This window comes from Pipistrellus kuhlii, unplaced genomic scaffold (assembly GCF_014108245.1).
Source record: "Pipistrellus kuhlii isolate mPipKuh1 unplaced genomic scaffold, mPipKuh1.p scaffold_m20_p_2, whole genome shotgun sequence".
NCBI lineage: Eukaryota > Metazoa > Chordata > Mammalia > Chiroptera > Vespertilionidae > Pipistrellus > Pipistrellus kuhlii.
The window spans coordinates 108,669,459-108,688,633 of NW_023425515.1; the positions used below are offsets into that span (position 1 = coordinate 108,669,459).

The window sequence follows — 19,175 nt, forward strand, 5'->3', positions numbered from 1 at the left end:
GAGGCCACATTTCTGCTATTTGGTACCAAATACAAGGCAAGGAGACAAGGCACTCCCTTCTGGGCTGAGTCGGAAGAGCCAGGCTCTAATCCTTCTCATCCAATACAGATGCCTCCACCTGGGCAGGGTGAAGGAAAACAATGCCAAGGCCTTCCCTGTGCCCTGTAGATGTGGGACCACCCCAAGGCTGCTGCTGTGCCCCTCATGGCCTCAGAAAATGGGAGAGCAGGAGAGCAGGAGGGATGGATGTTCAGGAGTGAGGACCAACAGTTGGAGGGACTGCTCCTCCTCCCACACCTGAAATGCAAGTCTCCTCTGCTAGCAGGAGTGAGGGAGTGCTGGAGGCGGGCACCAAGGCAAAGAGCTAGCCTCAGCCTGTTGGGACCACGGAGGAGGGCAGGTTATGAAAGAAAATGTGTAAGTGCTTCTTGTCCTCCTATGGTGATGAGGAAACCACACAGGAAGGAAGGAAGGAAGGGAGGGAGGGAATGAAGGAAGGAAGGAGGGGAAGGGGAGGGAGGGGAGAAGAGGGGAGAAGAAAAGAGGGGAAGGAAGGGAGAAAGCAGAGGGGAGGGAGGAAGGAAGGGAGAAAGGAGGAAAGAAAGTGTGCCAGGCTTTAAGTTTTAACTACAATGATTTACAACAAAAGGGAGAGAAAGCCTGTTTTAATTCTACAGACTCTTATCTTTGCCTCTGTCTCATTCTCATTTTTTCAGCTTATCTAATAAAAGAATAATATGCAAATTGACCATCACTTCAACATACAAGATGGCTGCCCCCCTGTAGACAAAATATGCAGCCACAAGATGGCCAGCAGGGAAGGGCAGCTGTGGCCAATCAGGCCAGCAGGGGAGGGCATTTGGGAGAGACCAGTCCTGCTGCAAGGGAGGGCAGTTGGGGGCGACAAAGCCTGCAGGGAAGGGCAGTGGGGTGGGGAGGACTCAAGCCTGAAGGGGAGGGCAGTTAGGGGCAAACAGGCTGGCAGGGGAGTGGTTAGGGGGTGATCAGGCTGGCAGACAGAAGTGGTTAGGGGCAATCAGGAAAGCAAGCAGGAGAGCAGTTGGGAGCCAGCAATCCTGGATTGTGAGAGGGATGTCCCGACTGCCTGGTTAGGCCTGATCCTATCGGGACTGGGCCTAAATGGGAAGTTGGGACATCCCTCGAGGGGTGCCAGATTAAAGAGGGTGTAGGCTGGACTGAGGGACACACCCCCGTGCATAAATTTCACGCACCGGGGCCTCTAGTCTGTAAATAAGAAACCTCTACTGGGACTCACCTTAATCATGGGAAATGGAATCCCTTAGGTCCTTAAATCACATCCTTATGTCGTGTGGAAACTGCCAACTACTCAGCAGCAAGTTTCCTTTAGTTCTGAGAATGACTCATGTTGTTTTTCAATATTTAAAAATAATTACAATTCTGTCACTAATGTGAATGAGGGACTTTGCTGAAAAGGAAAAACGTATAGCAGAATTTCTCTGGAACAACAGTGTGGAAACACATGCGAGTCTAACGTGTTGAAAGCTCGGGAAACACCTGGGACAATGTTGGACAGCACACACGTCCTGCCTACTGCTAACAGAACCAGCCTCTGCTGGTTAGCTTTGTTTCAACAGAATTCTGTTGCTGAGGAACAGGGTAAAAAGTTGTACTTAAAAATGAAAGTGGTAAGTAAATAAATATAATTACTGTACAAATATTGACTGGTCCCACAACACATCCAATGTTAAGATTTACAATGCTCGGCTTCATTAAAAATTACATACAAGAATGGCCACTGTTAAACAATTTTTTAAAAACAGATTTATTGATTTCAGAGAGGAAAGAAGAGAGAGAGAGAGAGAGAGAGAGAGAGAGAGAGAGAGAGAGAGAGAGAGAGAGAGAGAGAGAGAGAGAGAGAGTGAGACATTAATGATGAGAGAGAATCATTGATTGGCTGCCTCCTGCACACCTCCTACTGGGGATCAAGCCCACAACTCAGGCATGTGTTTTTCGACTGGAATCAAACTTAGGACCCTTCAATCCACAGGCCGATGCTCTATCCACTGAGACAAACCAGCTAGGGCTCAACAATTTTTTATTTATTTAATTTTTTTGAAGAAAAGATGGCAGAGGGCTACAAAGGCATGTGTCATTGGGGTCTTTATGTAACTGTCTGAATCAAAGCCTGGATCTTCAGTATTTGAACAAAAAATAGAAGTTCTGCATTTGAGGTTCCCCATACCACAGCCAGAACTCCCACTAAGAGGCACCTTCACCCCGATTCTTCTAGCGGCCACATGCACTATTCTTCATGGTGGTTCATTTAAAGTCATTAGACCTCGTGGCGTGGATCTCACCCCAGTGAGAACATTGAGTCCCTGGGCTTTAAAACATCACACTGCTCGGACTTAGGTGCTTGTTACCCTTTTCAAATCATACAGATATAAACATCAGGAAAAAAGTTCAACTGAAAACCAAAAGACTAGAGCTACTGAGCTACTGGGATTTTTGTCTCCAAATCACCAAACCAATCAAGCACTGCTTTCCTAGGAATGGTGTAGATAAAAAAAAAAAATAAATAATGATCTCTGGGTCGAGGGTCACAGCACTGACTCTGTTTTTAAGAGCATGAAGCGCTTGCTGCCTTGTGCTGCATCTTATTCTTTAATTAGGAAACAGGAAAAACACTGAGGTACTTACTACTGAGTTTCCTAGGTGGTGGTGGTGGGGGTGTCCTCTTCTTCCTCTGAAGCTTGACTGATAGGGCTCTTTCTGTCCCACCCCTTGCCACCCTAACGTGCTCATGTGCTTTCTGCTTCCAGGATCACTGTTCCCCAAGGCTGTGAGTCAGGGAGCACCACAGCCTCTTTTGTAGCAGAGGTGTTGTCCAAACCCCAGCCATTGCTTTTTCCATCTCCTATGGATGGGGAGCTTAGCTTTCTCTAGGAAAACAGTTGGGGGAAATGCATATCTTTGGCAGGTTGGCTGTGTTCCCTGATGTTCCCTTAAGTGACAGGTAGTGAAACTGTTTTCCCCATTAGGTACGCCTCCCTGGCAGACTTGGATGGCTTTGGGAATTTCGATGACGATCACAATCATTTTTTTCCTTTGGACTCGGCAAGGCCAAGATAAGAGCCACATGAAAGGCTCAGGGGAACTTCCCAATCAGAATACACAGACCACTCAGCTGACAGGACCGAACTGATGTTTCCCCCTGAGGCAGTGAGGGCCCAGGTGAGCAGAGATAACCCTTCCAGGACACCTCGATGGTAAATTCAACAAGGATGTACCTGTGCCAAGAAGTTAACACACAAGGGCCTCCGAGGCTCTCCTCCCTTCTCCTCCCTTTGGTTAAGCAGCACCTTTACATGGAGATGGTTTGGGTAAAGGGAAGAAAATCTCAGAAAGATCGAGGCTCTCTTCCTCGCTTGTCCCTCCTGCCTTTAGAACGTGCTCCGTCACAGCGAGCACTGTGCTGTGGTCAGATGCCACCTCCTACTCTGCACCTCAACGGAAGGACAATGTCTTTTCAGCTTTGGAGCCCCAGGACCCAGCAAGCACTCAAGCACTGATGGATAAACCATCTGTTAGTGGATGAACTATGTGAATAATGCACTGAAACATGGTCCCGGGTTTCAGGAGATGCCCCTTTAAGAGTGTTGGGGGAAGACAAGGACTTGGGGGCATTGTCTAGATTTCAATTATTCACACCATCTCTAATTTCCTACTAATCAATCAAATGATTAGTGAGTGTCGACAATGAGAAAGGTACTCTGCTGGGCCAAGTTACCATGTAATTGGTTGCTGAATCTCATAATTCAATGTCATCTTCTTCCATTAATACTCGTCCTTCTTAGTCAATTAAGGAGGTAGCTTTGTTAGTTGTGGGTAGGCAAGATGGTATAAGAGAAAACCAATGATCTCTGGGTCGAGGGTCACAGCACTGACTCCGTCCCTAAGAGCATGAAGCACCTGCTGCCTTGTCTGCACCTTTTCTTTTAATTAGGAAACAGGAAAAACACTGAGGTTCCTAATACTGAGTTTATAAAAATAAAAAAATGGTGTCTCTGTACCTATGGTCTCGCATCCTCCACCCACAGAGAAATGGTTTCCTCTCTCCCAGACGGTGAGAGGTTCAGCGTCAACCCTTGAAATGGGAGGTCACAGTTTGATTCCAGTTCAGGGCACATGCCCGGGTTGTGGGCTTGATCCCCAATGTGGGACGTGCAAGAGGCAGCGATCAATGATTCTCTCTGAATCATCATTGAATCATTGATGTTTCTATCTCTCCCTCTCCCATCCTCTCTGAAATCAATGAAAGCATTAAAAAAATAAAAAGAAAGAAAGAAATGGTTCTCTCTCTGTGACACTGCCTCTGCCAATCAAAAAAATAATCTTCCTCCCAGATACTTACTAGTGTCTCTTCCCCTTTACATCCTATATAATAAAGAGCTAATATGCTAATGGTCATGATGCCCTCATGCCATAACGACCAATCAGCAGGAGGCTGTGTGCACAGCGGGGTGAAGCTGCCACGTTGCTCCAGAAATGGAACAGAAGTGGGAAGGCGCCCGGAGGAGGCAGGACCAGCTGGAGGCAACTTGCAGGACTGAGGGTGGGGCCTGAAGTGGTCAGAGAAGGCCGAAGGGGGCGGGGTGGGGGCAGGGCCAGGCACGCTCAAGCTCTGGGTAGAGAGGTTAGGGTGTCAAGGCGGGGTGGCAGGTGGGTGGGGCCGCGCAGATTTTAGGCACCGGGTCACTAGTGTGAAAATAAAATGATGAACAAAAAGATGCTAATACTATTCGTTTCCTCATCTTAAGATAGCAGAATATCAGAGGAAAAAGATGAAGTTATTGTGTATGGTAAGAAGCTTTTAACTTAAAATAAAATAGGAGAAAGACAAATTTTCTAGGCAACACGGAAGCATGGAGAATTCTAACACTGCTCAGGAATGCTACAGAGGTGGTAGCATGGAAGGGGATTCATGGGGCTAACAGACAACAATGTGGATGGCTCTGGAGGAGGGGGGAGGAGGAAGTGGGGCCAGGAGTGTTGGATTACACTAACACTTTGCTTCTGAGTCTGTGCAGTGGGTCCACAGATGTCTATATAAAAAATATTTCATAGTTACCAATAACAAAGACCATCAAAACACCAGGCTGCTGCTGCGCACTCTCCCCAGGTGCGCCAGCCGCTGGGATCTGGACTGCCGGCTCCCGGAACTGCTCAACAGGAAATGGTGAGCTGCTAAACAGCTGACAGAATTGGATCATAAAACAGTGTATGCAGTCCAACCTGCACGGCTGTGAGGCTAAGGGCCATACCCCACCTTGGAGAAGGCAGCAGCCTTCTCAGGAGGGAAACCTCAGAGGGTAATCCTGGCCGCCTCTCACCTCCTCACCTGCTCTTGAACTCGGCCACTCTGTACCACCCTCCCATCAGCTTCTCCATTTCTCTGGGCAAATCTTTAGCTTAAGACACAGGAGTGTTTATTTATAGCCAATCTGCTGGCTGGGACCCTGTCTGGATAGGACATTTCTTCCCGAGTCCTGAGCTCCGCTGTAACCCTGTCCTCTCCCTCCTCACCTGCTCAGCAGTGGGGACCGGCTGGCCTGGGCCTCTGGGCTTTGCAATCAGGCCCATCACATCAACAGCACCCATAACAAGGGCCCGGTTACACCCGAGCCCTTCTGAGCATTAGACACATTACCTCCTAAACCCTCACCAAATCCTAAAGATAAGGATATTAGGTGTTATCCCCATTTCTAAGATGGGAAATGGCCCCTTCAATGGTCAATTCGTGGACAAGTGATGCCAAGTGGGGCCTCCAGGACAGGCACAGGCTTCTGGATTCCCACCACCATGACACACCCAGAGGCCGTGGTGGTCTGCAACACACTTTTAAGCAGATAAGCCAGCAAAGCAGCCTGGGAGAGAAAACCAAAACAAAACAGGAAACAAGACAGGCACTGTATAGGATGCTCACGTTTCATGCAGTGCCCACATCACATTCTCAGTCTCAGAAATCCAGCAGCATTTAAATGCCATGGGAATAGTTATCATTGTTTTGGCCAAACAAATCCTCCTGTTCCTTAAGCAAATGTCAACTGCAAACCGCCCTGTAAGGACCTGTCATGGCCAATAATTACCCAGCAGCTTCTTATGTAAACGCAGGTGGTGCAGCAACAATGCACAGACTACTCCCCTTATCAATCCACAGGAGGAAATGGCTTCAAGCACAGAGTAGGTTTGTTTTCCCTAGCTGCCTAGACACTGTATTAGCCACAGATCCCAACTATTTAAAAAACAGAACTCCATGTACTATGTTGTTTACCTCTTTCTTAATATCAACCATACATCTAAAAACATGCCATAAATAAAAATGCAGAAATGACCTTTCTGGCTACCAAATTAAAAACTTCCTGAGTTTAGGAACTGTGTTCTTATTCAACGTCCCAGGCCCATCTCTCAACCCAGAGAAAACGCTGATTGATGATGAAAAGTGGAAAATAGAAGGATAGGTGTGCATAATAATCAGTGCCCATTCCCTCAGTCACCAAGGACTAGGCAGTGGGGCTTTGCCAGGGGAGATGCCAAGATGAGTAAGCTGCAGTGCTGACCACAGGGGCCACGGTCTGCCAAGGAGACCCATGACTATGAGACAAGGCACACCTGGTGTCAGGTGTCACCTCTGTGCCGTGAAAGACACCTTGCAGGCAATGCAAATGAGGGAGTCCATGCTGGGGATGACTTTGAAGAGGAAGCAGTATTTGAACTTCACCTTAAAGGTGTGGACGAAAGGAGCCATATGCTAACCTGACAAGCTCAGGGGAGGCCTGCATGGCGATCTTGCAAACTCAGAGACCTAAAGTAACCACAAAGGATGGTCTGAAATTAAACTTCAACTAAAAGCAGTTATGGTGGGCAGTTATGTCCAAGGCCGGTATCTTCACTGACAAGATCAACCTTTACCTTAACTGAGCCTATCTGCCTTTTTGCATCTATAATAACATGCCATTTGGAATGACTAGGTAACTTGTAACTTCCCCTGTTCTGTACCCCTTGGAGCACAACCTAATGTGTTGGGCACCAAGACAAATTCCTTCATTATCATGCTAATTATTCCTACACCCACCTAAGTACTCCTCTATCATTTTACTTTTTATCCAATCCCAGGGTCTGTTCTCCCCCCCCCCCCCCCCCCCCCCCCCAGCCCTTGCTGGCTTGGCTTTCTTCCACCTCTCTAGTCTATCACCAATGGATTTCATGTAACCCACTTAGTCCCTTCCTTAGATTGCAATGTATAAATACAGATGTAATCTGCCATTCTCCAGAGCATTATTTCAATTAGTTGAGGTTCTGCTTCCCAGTAATTGTAGACAGTTTGGCTGAAATAAACTCACAAAAATTCTTTACAGGTTTGAATGGTTTAACAAGGGGAAACAAGTGGTGCTTTCTTTGTGGGAGATGAGAAATGAGGGCCGGAGAGAACAGTTTGGTTGTCAGTATCAGAAAGTCCCCAGGAGGGTTTCTGCTTTATCAAGCAGCGTGGACAGCAGAGGAGGCGCAGCTCTGCTGAGAAAGGAGTGCAGGGATCGGCCTTGGGAGCTGGGAGGTGCTGGCAGATCTTTCGGATTCACAGGGAAGCTCCCGCTCCCCTTGGGTAGTGTCCTGGGAGGTCTCTGCTTTCTGCCCCTCCCCGTGCTTCATCTGGACCCGGTCTCCACACTGTGTGTCTGCACATCAGGTCTACTGTCCCCTCCTTCCCGTCCCCCTACTCCTGTGCATCTCAGTCATTTAGGATGACAGGACAGGGAGCCATACAACTGCAAAGGAGGAAACTTTTTTTTTTTAATTTATAGGCACACAGAGACAGCAAGGAGACATACAGGCCACATCCAGAATCCCAGATAAGTTTCAACTGAGCAAAAGATGGGCACTGAGAAGGGGAAGCGAGGGCACAGCAACCGAACCTCATCTGACTCCAGCGCAATGTGGAACGAGCACCTACTGAGATCTGCCACCATCGGGGAGACGGCAGCCGCGCTAAGCTGAGCTGGCCGCCAGGCACACTGTCTTCCATCTCTGATTGAGCAGCTCTTCTCAGGTCACACACAAGTTTAAAACAAAACAGGAAGCAGAGAGATATGCAGGTAGCCAATAAGCACATGAAAAGGTGCTCGATATCACTAATCATGAGGGAAATGCCAATCCAAACCACACGAGGTTCACTTTACACCCATTAGGATGTAAAAAATGTGAAGAGACGGGGATCGCTGTGCACTGCTGGTGGGGTTATAAAATGGCACGGCCACGGTGGAAAACAGCGTGGCAGTTCCTCGAAAAGTTAGACACAGAATTACTGCATGACCCACCAGTCCCACCTCTGGGAGCTGAAAGCAGAGACTCCAGAGTTATTTCCACACTCATGTTCACAGCTATGTCATTTACAATAGCCAAAAGGTGGAAATAAGCCAAATGTCCATTGGCAGATGAGTGGATAAGTGAAATGTGATTTATACATACAATGGAAGACTACTCAGCCTTAAAAAGTAAGTTCTGACACACTCAACAGCATGACAGAATCTTGAGGACACTGAATTCAGTGAAATACGCCAGCCACAAAAGGACAAATACTGTAGGATTCCATGTATATGCAGAACCCAGAGTAGTCAAATTCATTTAGACAGAAGGTAGAACAGTGGTTACCTGGGGCTGTGGGGAGGGAGAGTGAGGAGTTACAGTTTAATGGGAACAGAGTTTCAGTTTTGTAAGTTGAAAAGTTCTAGAGATGATGGTAGTATCACACTGCGCTATTAATGCTAATGATTTGTACCCTTAAGAATGGTTAAAATGAAAAAAAAAAAAAAAGAGTGGTTAAAATCGTAAATTTTATGTTATGTGTATATGACCAAAATACTTCCCCCTTCCCCGCTGCAAATAAACAAGTCCCAAAAGGTAAAGCAGGACTATTTGCCTTTGGGGGCCCCCGGTGGTCTGTGCCCACCCCATCCTACCCACATGAGGATCCTCACAGTGACCCCTACCCCTTCAGGAGGGAAGTCAGATAAACCCAAACTCCAAGAAGTGGGAGTGATTCACAGAGCTTGTGTTATCATTCTCAGGGGTCAAGTCTCCTCTGTGGCTTAAAATAGAGAACTACGTTCTTGTGGTCAGATTTCAGGCAGCCGCTCAATGGCTGGAGAGGTGGTTCCAGGATCTTTCACCTCCTGAGGTCACCCCGACAACCTCATTCCCCATCTCCATGTTTCCACTCACTCCTGTGTTCAGCTCTGTCCCATTCACCTAGGAAACAAAGAGGACCACGTGGGCCTCCGTGATGGAGGCAGAGCAAAGACTCAGACAACGCCTCGCAGGAGCGTGTCCTCCGGAGGGGGTGGGGGGTGGGGAATCCTTCCTGGCTGAGCGGAGGACTCGTCCCAGGATGGGAGGAAGGTGCTCCTTGAGGTGGAGGTCCACAGGGGTCAGTGGGAGGGTCAGTTCCTCATTTTTTAATCTTTTTACAAAGTTGGATGAATTAAATCTATGCAATGACTATTTTATCCCACGTCCTGTCCTTCTCTCTCGTGACCTCAAACACCTTGGGGCTCCTCTGACAGCATCACAATGACCAGGTGGGGACCAGCATGTCCCAGTGATGGAAAGTCTCAAGGTCAGCAGCTGAGAAAGGCCACACAGGCCAACGTCCCACAGGAGGTTCCTGGCACCGGTTCCATTTCTAAAACTGTAGGGACCACGTCTCCAGACTTCTGCTTCCATCTCCAGTTTTCAAAGAGGGCGAGGGGCGGGGCAGCAGTCTGGAGAAGTCGCTCCTGGTTTCCCTTCTACAAAGCACTCCCTCGCCAATAGTGCAGTCCATGGAAACCCTCCCCAGCCTCTTTCTGAATCACACTTTGGAGGCAATAGGAAACACAAGACCATCTCGATTGATAACAAAAGTCATTCTTGCAGTAGTAATTAGTGAAGTGTGACATGTGAGCCAATTCCCATGCTCAAAGCCACGAGCGCTGACACAGCTAGGAGGGAATGACAGCCAGATACAGAAAACAGCGCAGGCTGCGGGCCGCCACGCAGAGACCGGAGAACACGGAGGAAACATTCCGTTTGTACATCTCAGAGGTCTGCATGCAGATCAGCAAACTAAAGGCTCTGTGAACCTCTAATAAAAAAAAGTTGCTGAAAGCATACTTTAAAAAATGAGAATACATTTTCATCAGAATTGAAACACCTACTGAGGAAGCCCTTTCCTGATCCACATAGTGTCAGCTGAGGGCCTTGCTCCTCCTGGGCTCTCTCCTGGGGCCCATCTCTTTAAAAGAGGCAGTCCGGGGCCAGACTCTGGGCCAGGAGGAGGTGCCCACCGTCACCTGGTCTCTCCATCTCTCCACCGCTCAGAAGGGGGGCAGGGTGGAGGGGAAGGAAAGTTCTGCCAAAGGCTAGCCTCCTCCTTTCCATGCGTGTGAACCAAATACTAAGCAGGCCCAGCCAATTGGCAGCCTTCGGTAGCAGACTGTTTCAGCTGAGGAGTGGAGTTTTGATCTGTATTCTCACTGGACTGGCCCGAGGTCAGCTGGGAACAGTCTCCTGCTCTGTTGTCAGCATTCTGCTCACCCGCTTCCCTCCAAGCAGGCAGCCTTGCTGGATCTGCCACGCGGCTCCCGCAGTCCATGGCTAGCCTCGGCAGCCTGGTCCCTGGGCCTGCAGCAGCAGGTGACATCCCTGCCCCGACAAGGTCTATCCAGGGTCCTTTCCTCCATTCGGGCACCCACCCTGAGGGCCACTGCCCAGAGCTTCCAGTGGGCATCAGAAAGGGGCTTGCACTTGGCTGAGGATGTGAGCACAGGGCAGTGAGGCAATGGCATTTTTGTGTGACTTAAGTTCCTGCCATTTCAAAACAAAACAAAACACACAATTGCATCTCCCATCACCCAGCCAGTTTTTCTTCCTATAGCTCTGCTCACCTGTCCTCACCTAGCACAGCAGGAGGAGATGCGCTCAGACAGCCCAACCCAGGTGATACCAGGACGGATGGCAAGTGGGGGAGGGGGAAGGTGTTGGCTGTGGGGCTCTGTCCCAGGGCCCAGGCTATCAGCCAAAACAAGACACAAGACAAAGTCCAACTGGGATGTGGCAGCTTTGGCCGCCTTGCCCCTCAGGGAACCAGGGCCCAAGAGCACAGGCTGAGGGGGCTGGGAGGGAGGAGGAGCTGGAGGGGAGGGAAGAAGGAATGGGCGGAAATTGGCTCATGGGCTCAGCCCCTGCTCACTGCCTGGCTGCTGGGGTCACCTTGATGGCACAGGCTGCATCTGCCACAAGTCCAGGCCCAGTTTGGGGGGGCCCAGCAACACACCCAGACTGAGACTTGGTACCCCAGTGCCGAGGGACCAGCTGCTTTCCTCCTAGCACAATGACATTCCACTCCAAAAAGGACCACACAGCACTAACTCTGGCCTTCCTTGCTCCAGCCGCATGCCCCAGAGAAGAAGGGAGCTTTTCCAGGGGTGGTGGGAGCCACCTGTGCTGGCCTCTGCTCAGTTCCACGTCCATGATGACTCCCGACCCTGCCCTCCGGTCCTGGCCGCTCAGGGGACCTAGCTTTACATTCTGAGAGGACATAGGGATGTGGGGCAGAGCCAAGGACCGGTTGACCCCACAGGTGAACTACACAGGATATTTTTTTACTTTAGGCCACTACATTCCAGCCTAGCCTAGGTGGTGGCTCAGATTGGGGTTGACCTCCCATGTCCAGCCTGCAGGCCCAGGCACCCAAGGAGCAAGCGTTCTTGCATCCCACTGAATCACGCCACTCTGGGGCACTGTCGTGAGCCATGGGACAAAGGTAAGTAAGGCACATACAGAGGCGAGAGCTCATTCTCCAATCTACACACAAAGGCACAATATTATTTGTTTGGAAAGGAACAGAGAGTCCTGATGATGCCACCAAACACTCGCCCAGAGCTTGGTCCCTACAGTAACCGATAAGACAAAATAGACAGTTCCCACTTTTTATTTTAAGAAGCCAAGGACCAGCTCTCTGAAGTAAAGTGCCCCAGGCGACATGGCTAATAAAAGCCACACTTCAGGCCCTGGCTGGTGCTCCCCAGTGGTTAGAGCATCTGCCCATGGACCAAAGGGTCGATTCCTGCTCAAGGGCATGTACCTGGGTTTCGGGTTCACTCCCCATCCCCATTTGGAGTGTGTGTGGGAGGCAACCAGTCGATTGATATTTCTTTCACATTAATGTTTCTCTCCCTCCCTCCTTCCCTACTTCCTTCCCTCCCTCCCTTCTTCTCTGCCTGCCTTATGCTCTCTCTGAAAAGACAATAGAAAAATATCTTCAGGTGAGGATTTTTTTTAAAGCCTCAATTCAGGGCCAGAATCCATGGTTTCAGACTCCTAGGCAAAGGGTTTTTCACAGTCAACCGTGCTGGCCCTGCAGCAAGGGTGCAGCAGCGAGCAAACCGGCATGAACACCTGTCCATGGAGAGCACAGAGGCTCTATTAACTGTTTGTTTTTTTAGCAACTAATTAAACATTAAAGAACACAGAGGTTAAACCTATAACTATGGAACTACCCCTCATGGTTCAGAATAATTCCATTAAAAAATTCTTTTCTGCTATTATCATAAGACAGGTGTTGGCCATGTATTAGGTTCCCCCTGCCCCCCTAAAAATGATAAAACACTAAAAAAATAGTCATCAGGTCACCCTGGCCAGTTTTTCTTGGTGGTTAGAGCCTCGGCCTGAGGATCAAAAGATCTTGGATTTGATTCCCAGTCAAGGGCATATACTGGGTTGCAGATTTCCCAGCCTTGGTAGTGGCAACCAACATGTCTCTCTCGCTCTCTCTCCCCACCCCCACCCCTTTTTTCCTCCCTTCTATTCTCTCTAGAAATCAATGGAAAAAATATCCCTGGTGAGGATTAAAAAAAAACAACACATGTCATCAGGTGTGTAATGTAAGCATCTTTATCCTGAATTCTTAGGGGAACATCAGAGGCAAAAGAAAAACAGGAACCAGAAAACTTTATCTTTAAAACAATTTACTAATTTGTCAACCAAAAACTATGTTGGTTTCTTATTCTTTTATTCACTTAATTTTTCTTTGACTCCTTTAACTTGTCAAAGTCATTATGCATGTACTGCGGGTTTACAGCATCACGAAACAACACAGGGAACGGCAGGAGGACCCTGGGAGCCAAAGTGAGAAAGATCAAAGACATGGGGATGAGCTATGGCTCCACCACTATAAGGTGGGTGGCTTTGGTCCAGTTTTTAAGCCACGGTATTCCCGTCTGTTAAGTGGTGTTCAATTTTTCACTCAAAGTATTGTGGGGAGAAGGATTAATATGTGGCAACTGTCCAGTACAGTTACTGACTGAATAAATAACATTATTATTATTATTACTACTAGCGGCCCGGTGCATGAAATTCATGCCCTGGGGAGGGGGTGGTCCCCAGCCCAGCCTGTGCTCTCTCACAGTCCAGGAGCCCTCAGGGGATGTCCGACAGCGGGGAGCAGGCCTAAGCCAGCAGTCGGATATCCTTAGTGTCGTCACGGAAGCGGGAGGAACTCCCGCCACTGCAGCTGCACTCACAAGCCGTGAGCCCAGCTTCTGGCTGAGTGGCGCTCCCCCTGTTTACCACCCACAGGTTGAGAACCACTAGCAGCGTTGCCTAAGACCATCGGAAAACATAGATATTTACATTACGATTCATAACAGTAGCAAAATTACAGTTATGAAGTGGCAACGAAAATAATTTTATGGTTGGGCGACACCACAACATGAGGAACTGTATTAAAGGGTCTCAGCATTAGGAAGGTTGAAAACCATTGCTCTCTAAAGCAAGCATGTCAAACTCAAAGACTTAACAGGGGCCAAATAAACAAGGTTTAAGTTTATGTGGGCCACAAAAAAACAAAAGCTTCAATTTTCATAAGAAACATAGTTTTATTTTGATAGAGACATGCTGAATACAAAGGGCTGAAATAAATGAGTAACGTTAACATAAAATAATAGAACATTTTAATAAAAATTAATATTTTTTCTTAAACATTAACTTATTAGACACTGTGTAACTGCACAAATTAATAAGTGTAATGCAAATAAACCTGTTTTTTTTTTGTTCTGCAAAAGCGAAATATTTCCTGTTGCGCACATCAAAAAAGTCAGTCCAAGACTAATGTTATGTGGCACTTGGCTGCTAAAATATTCGCTGCTATCATTAGTAGAGAGAAATGGTGCGCCTGCACATAATGTGTGTAAAGGAAATGAATGCAGCATGATTATAGTAATCAGTCATTAGCACATGTTGTAGTTTGTTACTAATATTATGTATAACAGGATATTGTAAAAATTAAGTTACAAAAATGTTATTAAAACGTTTCTTATATACTGTTATATTGGCTGGCCACAGAAATATTCGTTGTGGGCCGCATGCAGCCCACGGTGCGAGTTTGACATGCTTGATCTAGGGAGAATGCACATGAGCTCAGGGGAAAGACTCTTCTCCATGGAGCTCTCGGCTTGCCTGGGCTTTTGGAGCTTACAGCTGCTTCTGTAGCCAAAGCATCCTCCTACAGGCTTCAGAAACACAGAGTGCATTTCTAAGGCAGTTCAGACACCACACCTCCGAGGCAGGATAAGGAGTCATGCTGCAGTTAACTGGATATTCATCCTTTGATCTGCATTTAAAATATATATTTCTCTACACACCATCACTCAGGCATTAGTGAGCCAGGCCTGATCGGTACCCACAGGGCCATTCTCTCGTGGCCTCAGGACCTGGCCTTGACAGGGTCTGCAGATCATTCTGTGGTCATCTCACTCCCAGATTCTTCCAGAAGACAGTATGGGCTATGGCCACTGTGCCAGTAGTGACTCTTCTGGGCCTTGGGAGAGTGTGGACAAGGAGCTAGGCATTCACCAAACAACTGTCCAACATGGGCTAAGCACGCCCCAAGGAGAAAACATTAGCATTCCCGTCACATAGATGAGCAGACGGGGGCTTAGGGAGGTGAGTCAGCTTACCCAGAGTCACAGCTAGTGGTGGCAGTGAGGTGAGTCAGCTTACCCAGAGTCACAGCTAGTGGTGGCAGTGGAAAGGCACAGACTGGATCCTAGGTGAGGTTTGCTAGTGGTTCCTGGCTATTTGTCAGCACTTAAAGATTAGTCACATGAGATGAAAAGGGAATAGATGCTGTCACTGGGTGTACCCAATGACCTTGATTGGGACTCAAATAAGCAATTTCTGTTCCCTCTGCTTGGAACAGGGCAGAACCCGGATACTGGTTCCCATATCTCTCACTGAGCTAGGGCGTGTTTTCTTGAAAGCTAAGTCCTACTGTGCTGTGTCAACTTCTTGCAGAGATATCTGGCTCTCTGCATCTTCACCAGCAGCCCAAAGCCCGTCTCGTGGAAAGCCCACCACCGGGCTCCAGCAGGTCAAGGTGACTGAGGGTGAAGAGCAAAAGTGGGAGGCTTTCTGGGGACACAACCACTTCCCACTGTTTTGGACAAGTCTTTTCTGGAAATAGATTTTAAGCAAAATTTCAACCCTTGGTTCCTATGACAAAGCACTTGAAAGCACACACATCTTGGAAATATGCTTCCCACTCTGGCCCGGGCACCGTCCATGTCCCCCCTCCTGCAGGGCACTTCCCCTTGTGCCCAACCAGAGCTATGCAGATTTTAGCCTGGGGCCTAAAGATGTGTCTGTGAACAGCCATGAACTTTCTGTGGTTTTATGCGAAGCTGTGTGTGTGTGTGTGTGTGTGTGTGTGTGTGTGTGTGTGTCAGATATGCATTCTTCCAGGGGAAGGACCCATAGATTTCATCACACTTTCAGAGGGTGGTCTCTCTCCCAAAATGATTCAGAAGACTCAAAAGCACTGTTTTAAAAGGCGCTTTCATGTCTGTCTAATTGGCAAGATTTCAAAAGAAAGTGGGTCAGAGCAATTAAAGCTGGAGAAAGTAAAGGATGGACAATTTAAACTGTAAAATTTCAGGGAAATTAAAACAAATCCTCCAATGAAGTAAATTACACACAAAAAGATTCCAATAAACTGGCGAACCTTTAGTTGTGGAAGGGGTGGGGGGCACGGATAATATAGTCAGGAAAGGGTAAGAATGGCAGAAACACCAAGCGGAAGAGGAAGTTGCCTGCAGGGCAGGCAACGGGTCCAGTTCCCAGGCCTGCGCTGTCCAAGGCAGGCTTCACAAGCAGCTTGTTTAGGCTGCACACCAGCTCCCACTTCTAGTAAACCCACTGAGAAAAGTGTGGATACGGCACAGAAGTCCTGGCTGCCCCTCTGGGATCCACCTGCTGATGCGCCAACTGCTCAGAGTGAGGAACTAGTTACCACTCCATGCTCTTCCCCAGAGATGGCTCTGCTTTTATCCCAATTATGTCTGTCTCTTAAAGTATGGCGTTTGTGTTTTTTAAGAAAGTATTTCTTCCTTCTTAATATTTGCATGGATATTTTAGCTTGGCTGATGATCCCTCCTGTCTCCTTCAAGCATGTCTTCTAAAGACAGATGAGGAGCTGATAAAACCACATGAATCCTTGTGTCCCATCTTGCAGGCAGGATCCCTGGTTAAAAATAAAAGGACAAAAAAAAAAAAAAAAAAAGAAAAGAAAAGAAAAAAAAGGACTGTAACCCTAGCATTTTAAAAATCACCACTACCTCCCTGTAATTTTCCTCTAACCCCATGCTTAAGGAAATATCCGTCTCACAAATGTTTTCCAAAAGTTCATGTGTAACTTGCTTTTTAGAGATAATGGTATAAATATATGCTTAGGTTCTCAATTAGAAGCCAGATTCCTGAGGGGTCCAGACTAGTCCACACAAGTACGTCAACACAAAGCTATTGAAATGCTTCATACTTAAATGTGTGTTGAAACAATTTCATTTCGATATTAGAAATGGTTTTTAATATATTTTAAGCATATCTTTTTTTTCTTGTGAATATTTCTTTTACATATAGGAGCACTTCCACATTCAGGAGCAAAAAGAAAAATGCAGTACATTGTAATCACCATTAATATTTGTTGAACATCATACTTTCCTTTTGGAAGAAAGAAGACAAACCCAATTTTATCAGGATGACTGTTAAGAGACTGGACTACAGTGTATGCCCCTGCACTTCACTTTATGAAATATGGTATATGCTTCCATTTCTTAAAGATACCTTCGTTGGGGATTCCCCAACCACCCACCCTGAAATTGATTTTCTTCTTTTTTTTTTTAATCCTTACCCAAAGATACTTTTTTTCTATTGATTTTTTAGAGAGTGGAAGGGAGGAAGAGGATGGAGAGAGAGAAAAACATGGATGTGAAAGAGACATCAGGGCCAGGGATCGAACCTGCATCTGAGGTATGTGTCCTTGACTGAAATTGAACCTGAAACCCTTCAGTCTGAGGGCTTACACTCTAACCACCAAGTAAAACCAGATAGGCTTGATTTTCCTTACAAAACTAAAGGTAGTTAGCTACATATAGTAATACAAAAAGAAAAAAAAATCTACAAAATTAGGCTTTTCGGGGAAATGACTTAAAAGAAATCTTATATAATAAAACCCTAATATGCAAATTGACCAAACAGTGGAATGACCGGTCACTATGATGCACACTGACCATCAGAGGGCAGACACTCAATGCAGAAGCTGCCCCCTGGTGGTCAGTGCGCTCCCACAGGGGGAGTCCCACTCAGCCATAAGCAGGGCTCATGGCTGGCAAGCACAGCGGTGGTGGTGGGAGCCTCTTCTGCCTCCGCTGCAGGCTGGTGGTAAGGAGCGAGGGGTCCTGGACTGTGAGAGGGATGTCTGATATTGCCTAAGGGGTCTCAGACTGCAAGAGCGCTCAGGCCAGGCTGAGGGACCCTCCCCTCCCAGTGCATGAATTTGGTGCACTGGGCCTCTAGTTACTTAATAAAACAATTTAACATTTTGAAGAATCCTGAGCTGGCCCATGAGTCTGATAGGGCAGAGAGGGTGTATGCTGACTTCTCAGGGAAGTGGTCTTGGCTCTTAGTTCTGACTTTGCATGAAGCTTTCTCCCCACATGTGTAAAGAACAGTGCTCTCTCCCATGGGACCTCTGAGTTTAAGAGGAAGCTGTCTCGCCCAACCTGAGTGGCTCAATGGGTGAGCGCTGACCTATGAACCAGGAGGTCATAGTTTAATTCCAGGTCAGGGCACATGCCCTGGTTGCAAGCTCAATCCCCAGTGGGGTGTGCAGGAGGCAGACAATCAATGATTCCCTCTCAACATTGCTGTTTCTCTCTCCTCTCCCTTCCTCTCTGAAATCAATAAATATATACTTTTTTTTTCTTTTTTAAGAGGAAGCTGTCTCTAGGTGGGCGAGAGGGCTGTATTTGTCCGGGCTGCTCCTGGGGTGCCCCACGCCACCTCTCTTGTGAGGGCTGAGGGAGTGGAGCTCCAGCTCCTCTCAGAACCTCTCACCTGACAGGGGCCCACGTGCCCGATAGCTGGCTCCAACTCCACATTGAGCAAACTCTCCCAGCAACCTTGATGTGCCTGCACGTGCCTATCTTGGAAACATCGATTCTGGCTTAGTTTTAATAACTTGATTGATCTCTTGAAACCAACAGGGCCTTCAAAGCCAGGACATCATGACCTTATTCCTCTGCATACTGCGGAAGGATCCTGGCAGCAGAAGCCCCTGCCGTCCGCATGTGGCTCTCCAGGGGCACGGCTGCCCTTTTAAGGGGCCAACAAGCAGGAAACCAAATGTTCAATTTCCCAAAAACATCTCCTACCAGAGACTCATTTGCCCACTCAGCTGCTCCCAGAAACAGCCTTTGGAAGTTGCTTTATTTTATTTATTCTAAGAGACATTGCATCACAAAGGTGAACTTATGTGAAAAGGAGTCTTGGAGAGTCTGTATAACTGGCTTCCCTGTCCTTGAGCAAATGATCATTTCATTTTGCTGTTTACCTGGTGCGATGGTACCAGGACAACTTGAGATTTACTTTAGACTCAGGAGTGATAACAGAAATTCAATTTAGCAAACACATATTAAGTGTCTATCAAGTGTGGAAGGTGAAAAGAGGAACAAGATACCCTCTTTCCTCCAAGGACACGTGCCCAAGTGCCCAAGTGCCCAGAGCAAGACCAGGAGTTTGCAAACTCTCCCCGTGAAAAGCCA

At 47.5% G+C, this 19,175-nt stretch overlaps 1 protein-coding gene across 11 annotated transcripts in view; it reads right to left on the minus strand.

Annotated features, from left to right (window-relative positions):
- SLC22A23 (solute carrier family 22 member 23) overlaps positions 1-19,175 on the minus strand; it is a 171,410-nt gene that overhangs the window by 69,972 nt on the left and 82,263 nt on the right. For 2 of the 11 annotated variants that reach the window (XM_036446782.2, XM_036446775.2), the window contains one exon: positions 9,498-10,160. The exons of the other annotated variants lie outside the window; for them this stretch is intronic. In XM_036446782.2, the coding sequence (XP_036302675.1) occupies positions 10,136-10,160 (25 nt within the window). In that variant the 3' untranslated portion in view covers positions 9,498-10,135. Of the gene's footprint in view, positions 1-9,497; positions 10,161-19,175 lie in introns of those variants that run through there. 11 annotated transcript variants of the gene reach the window in all.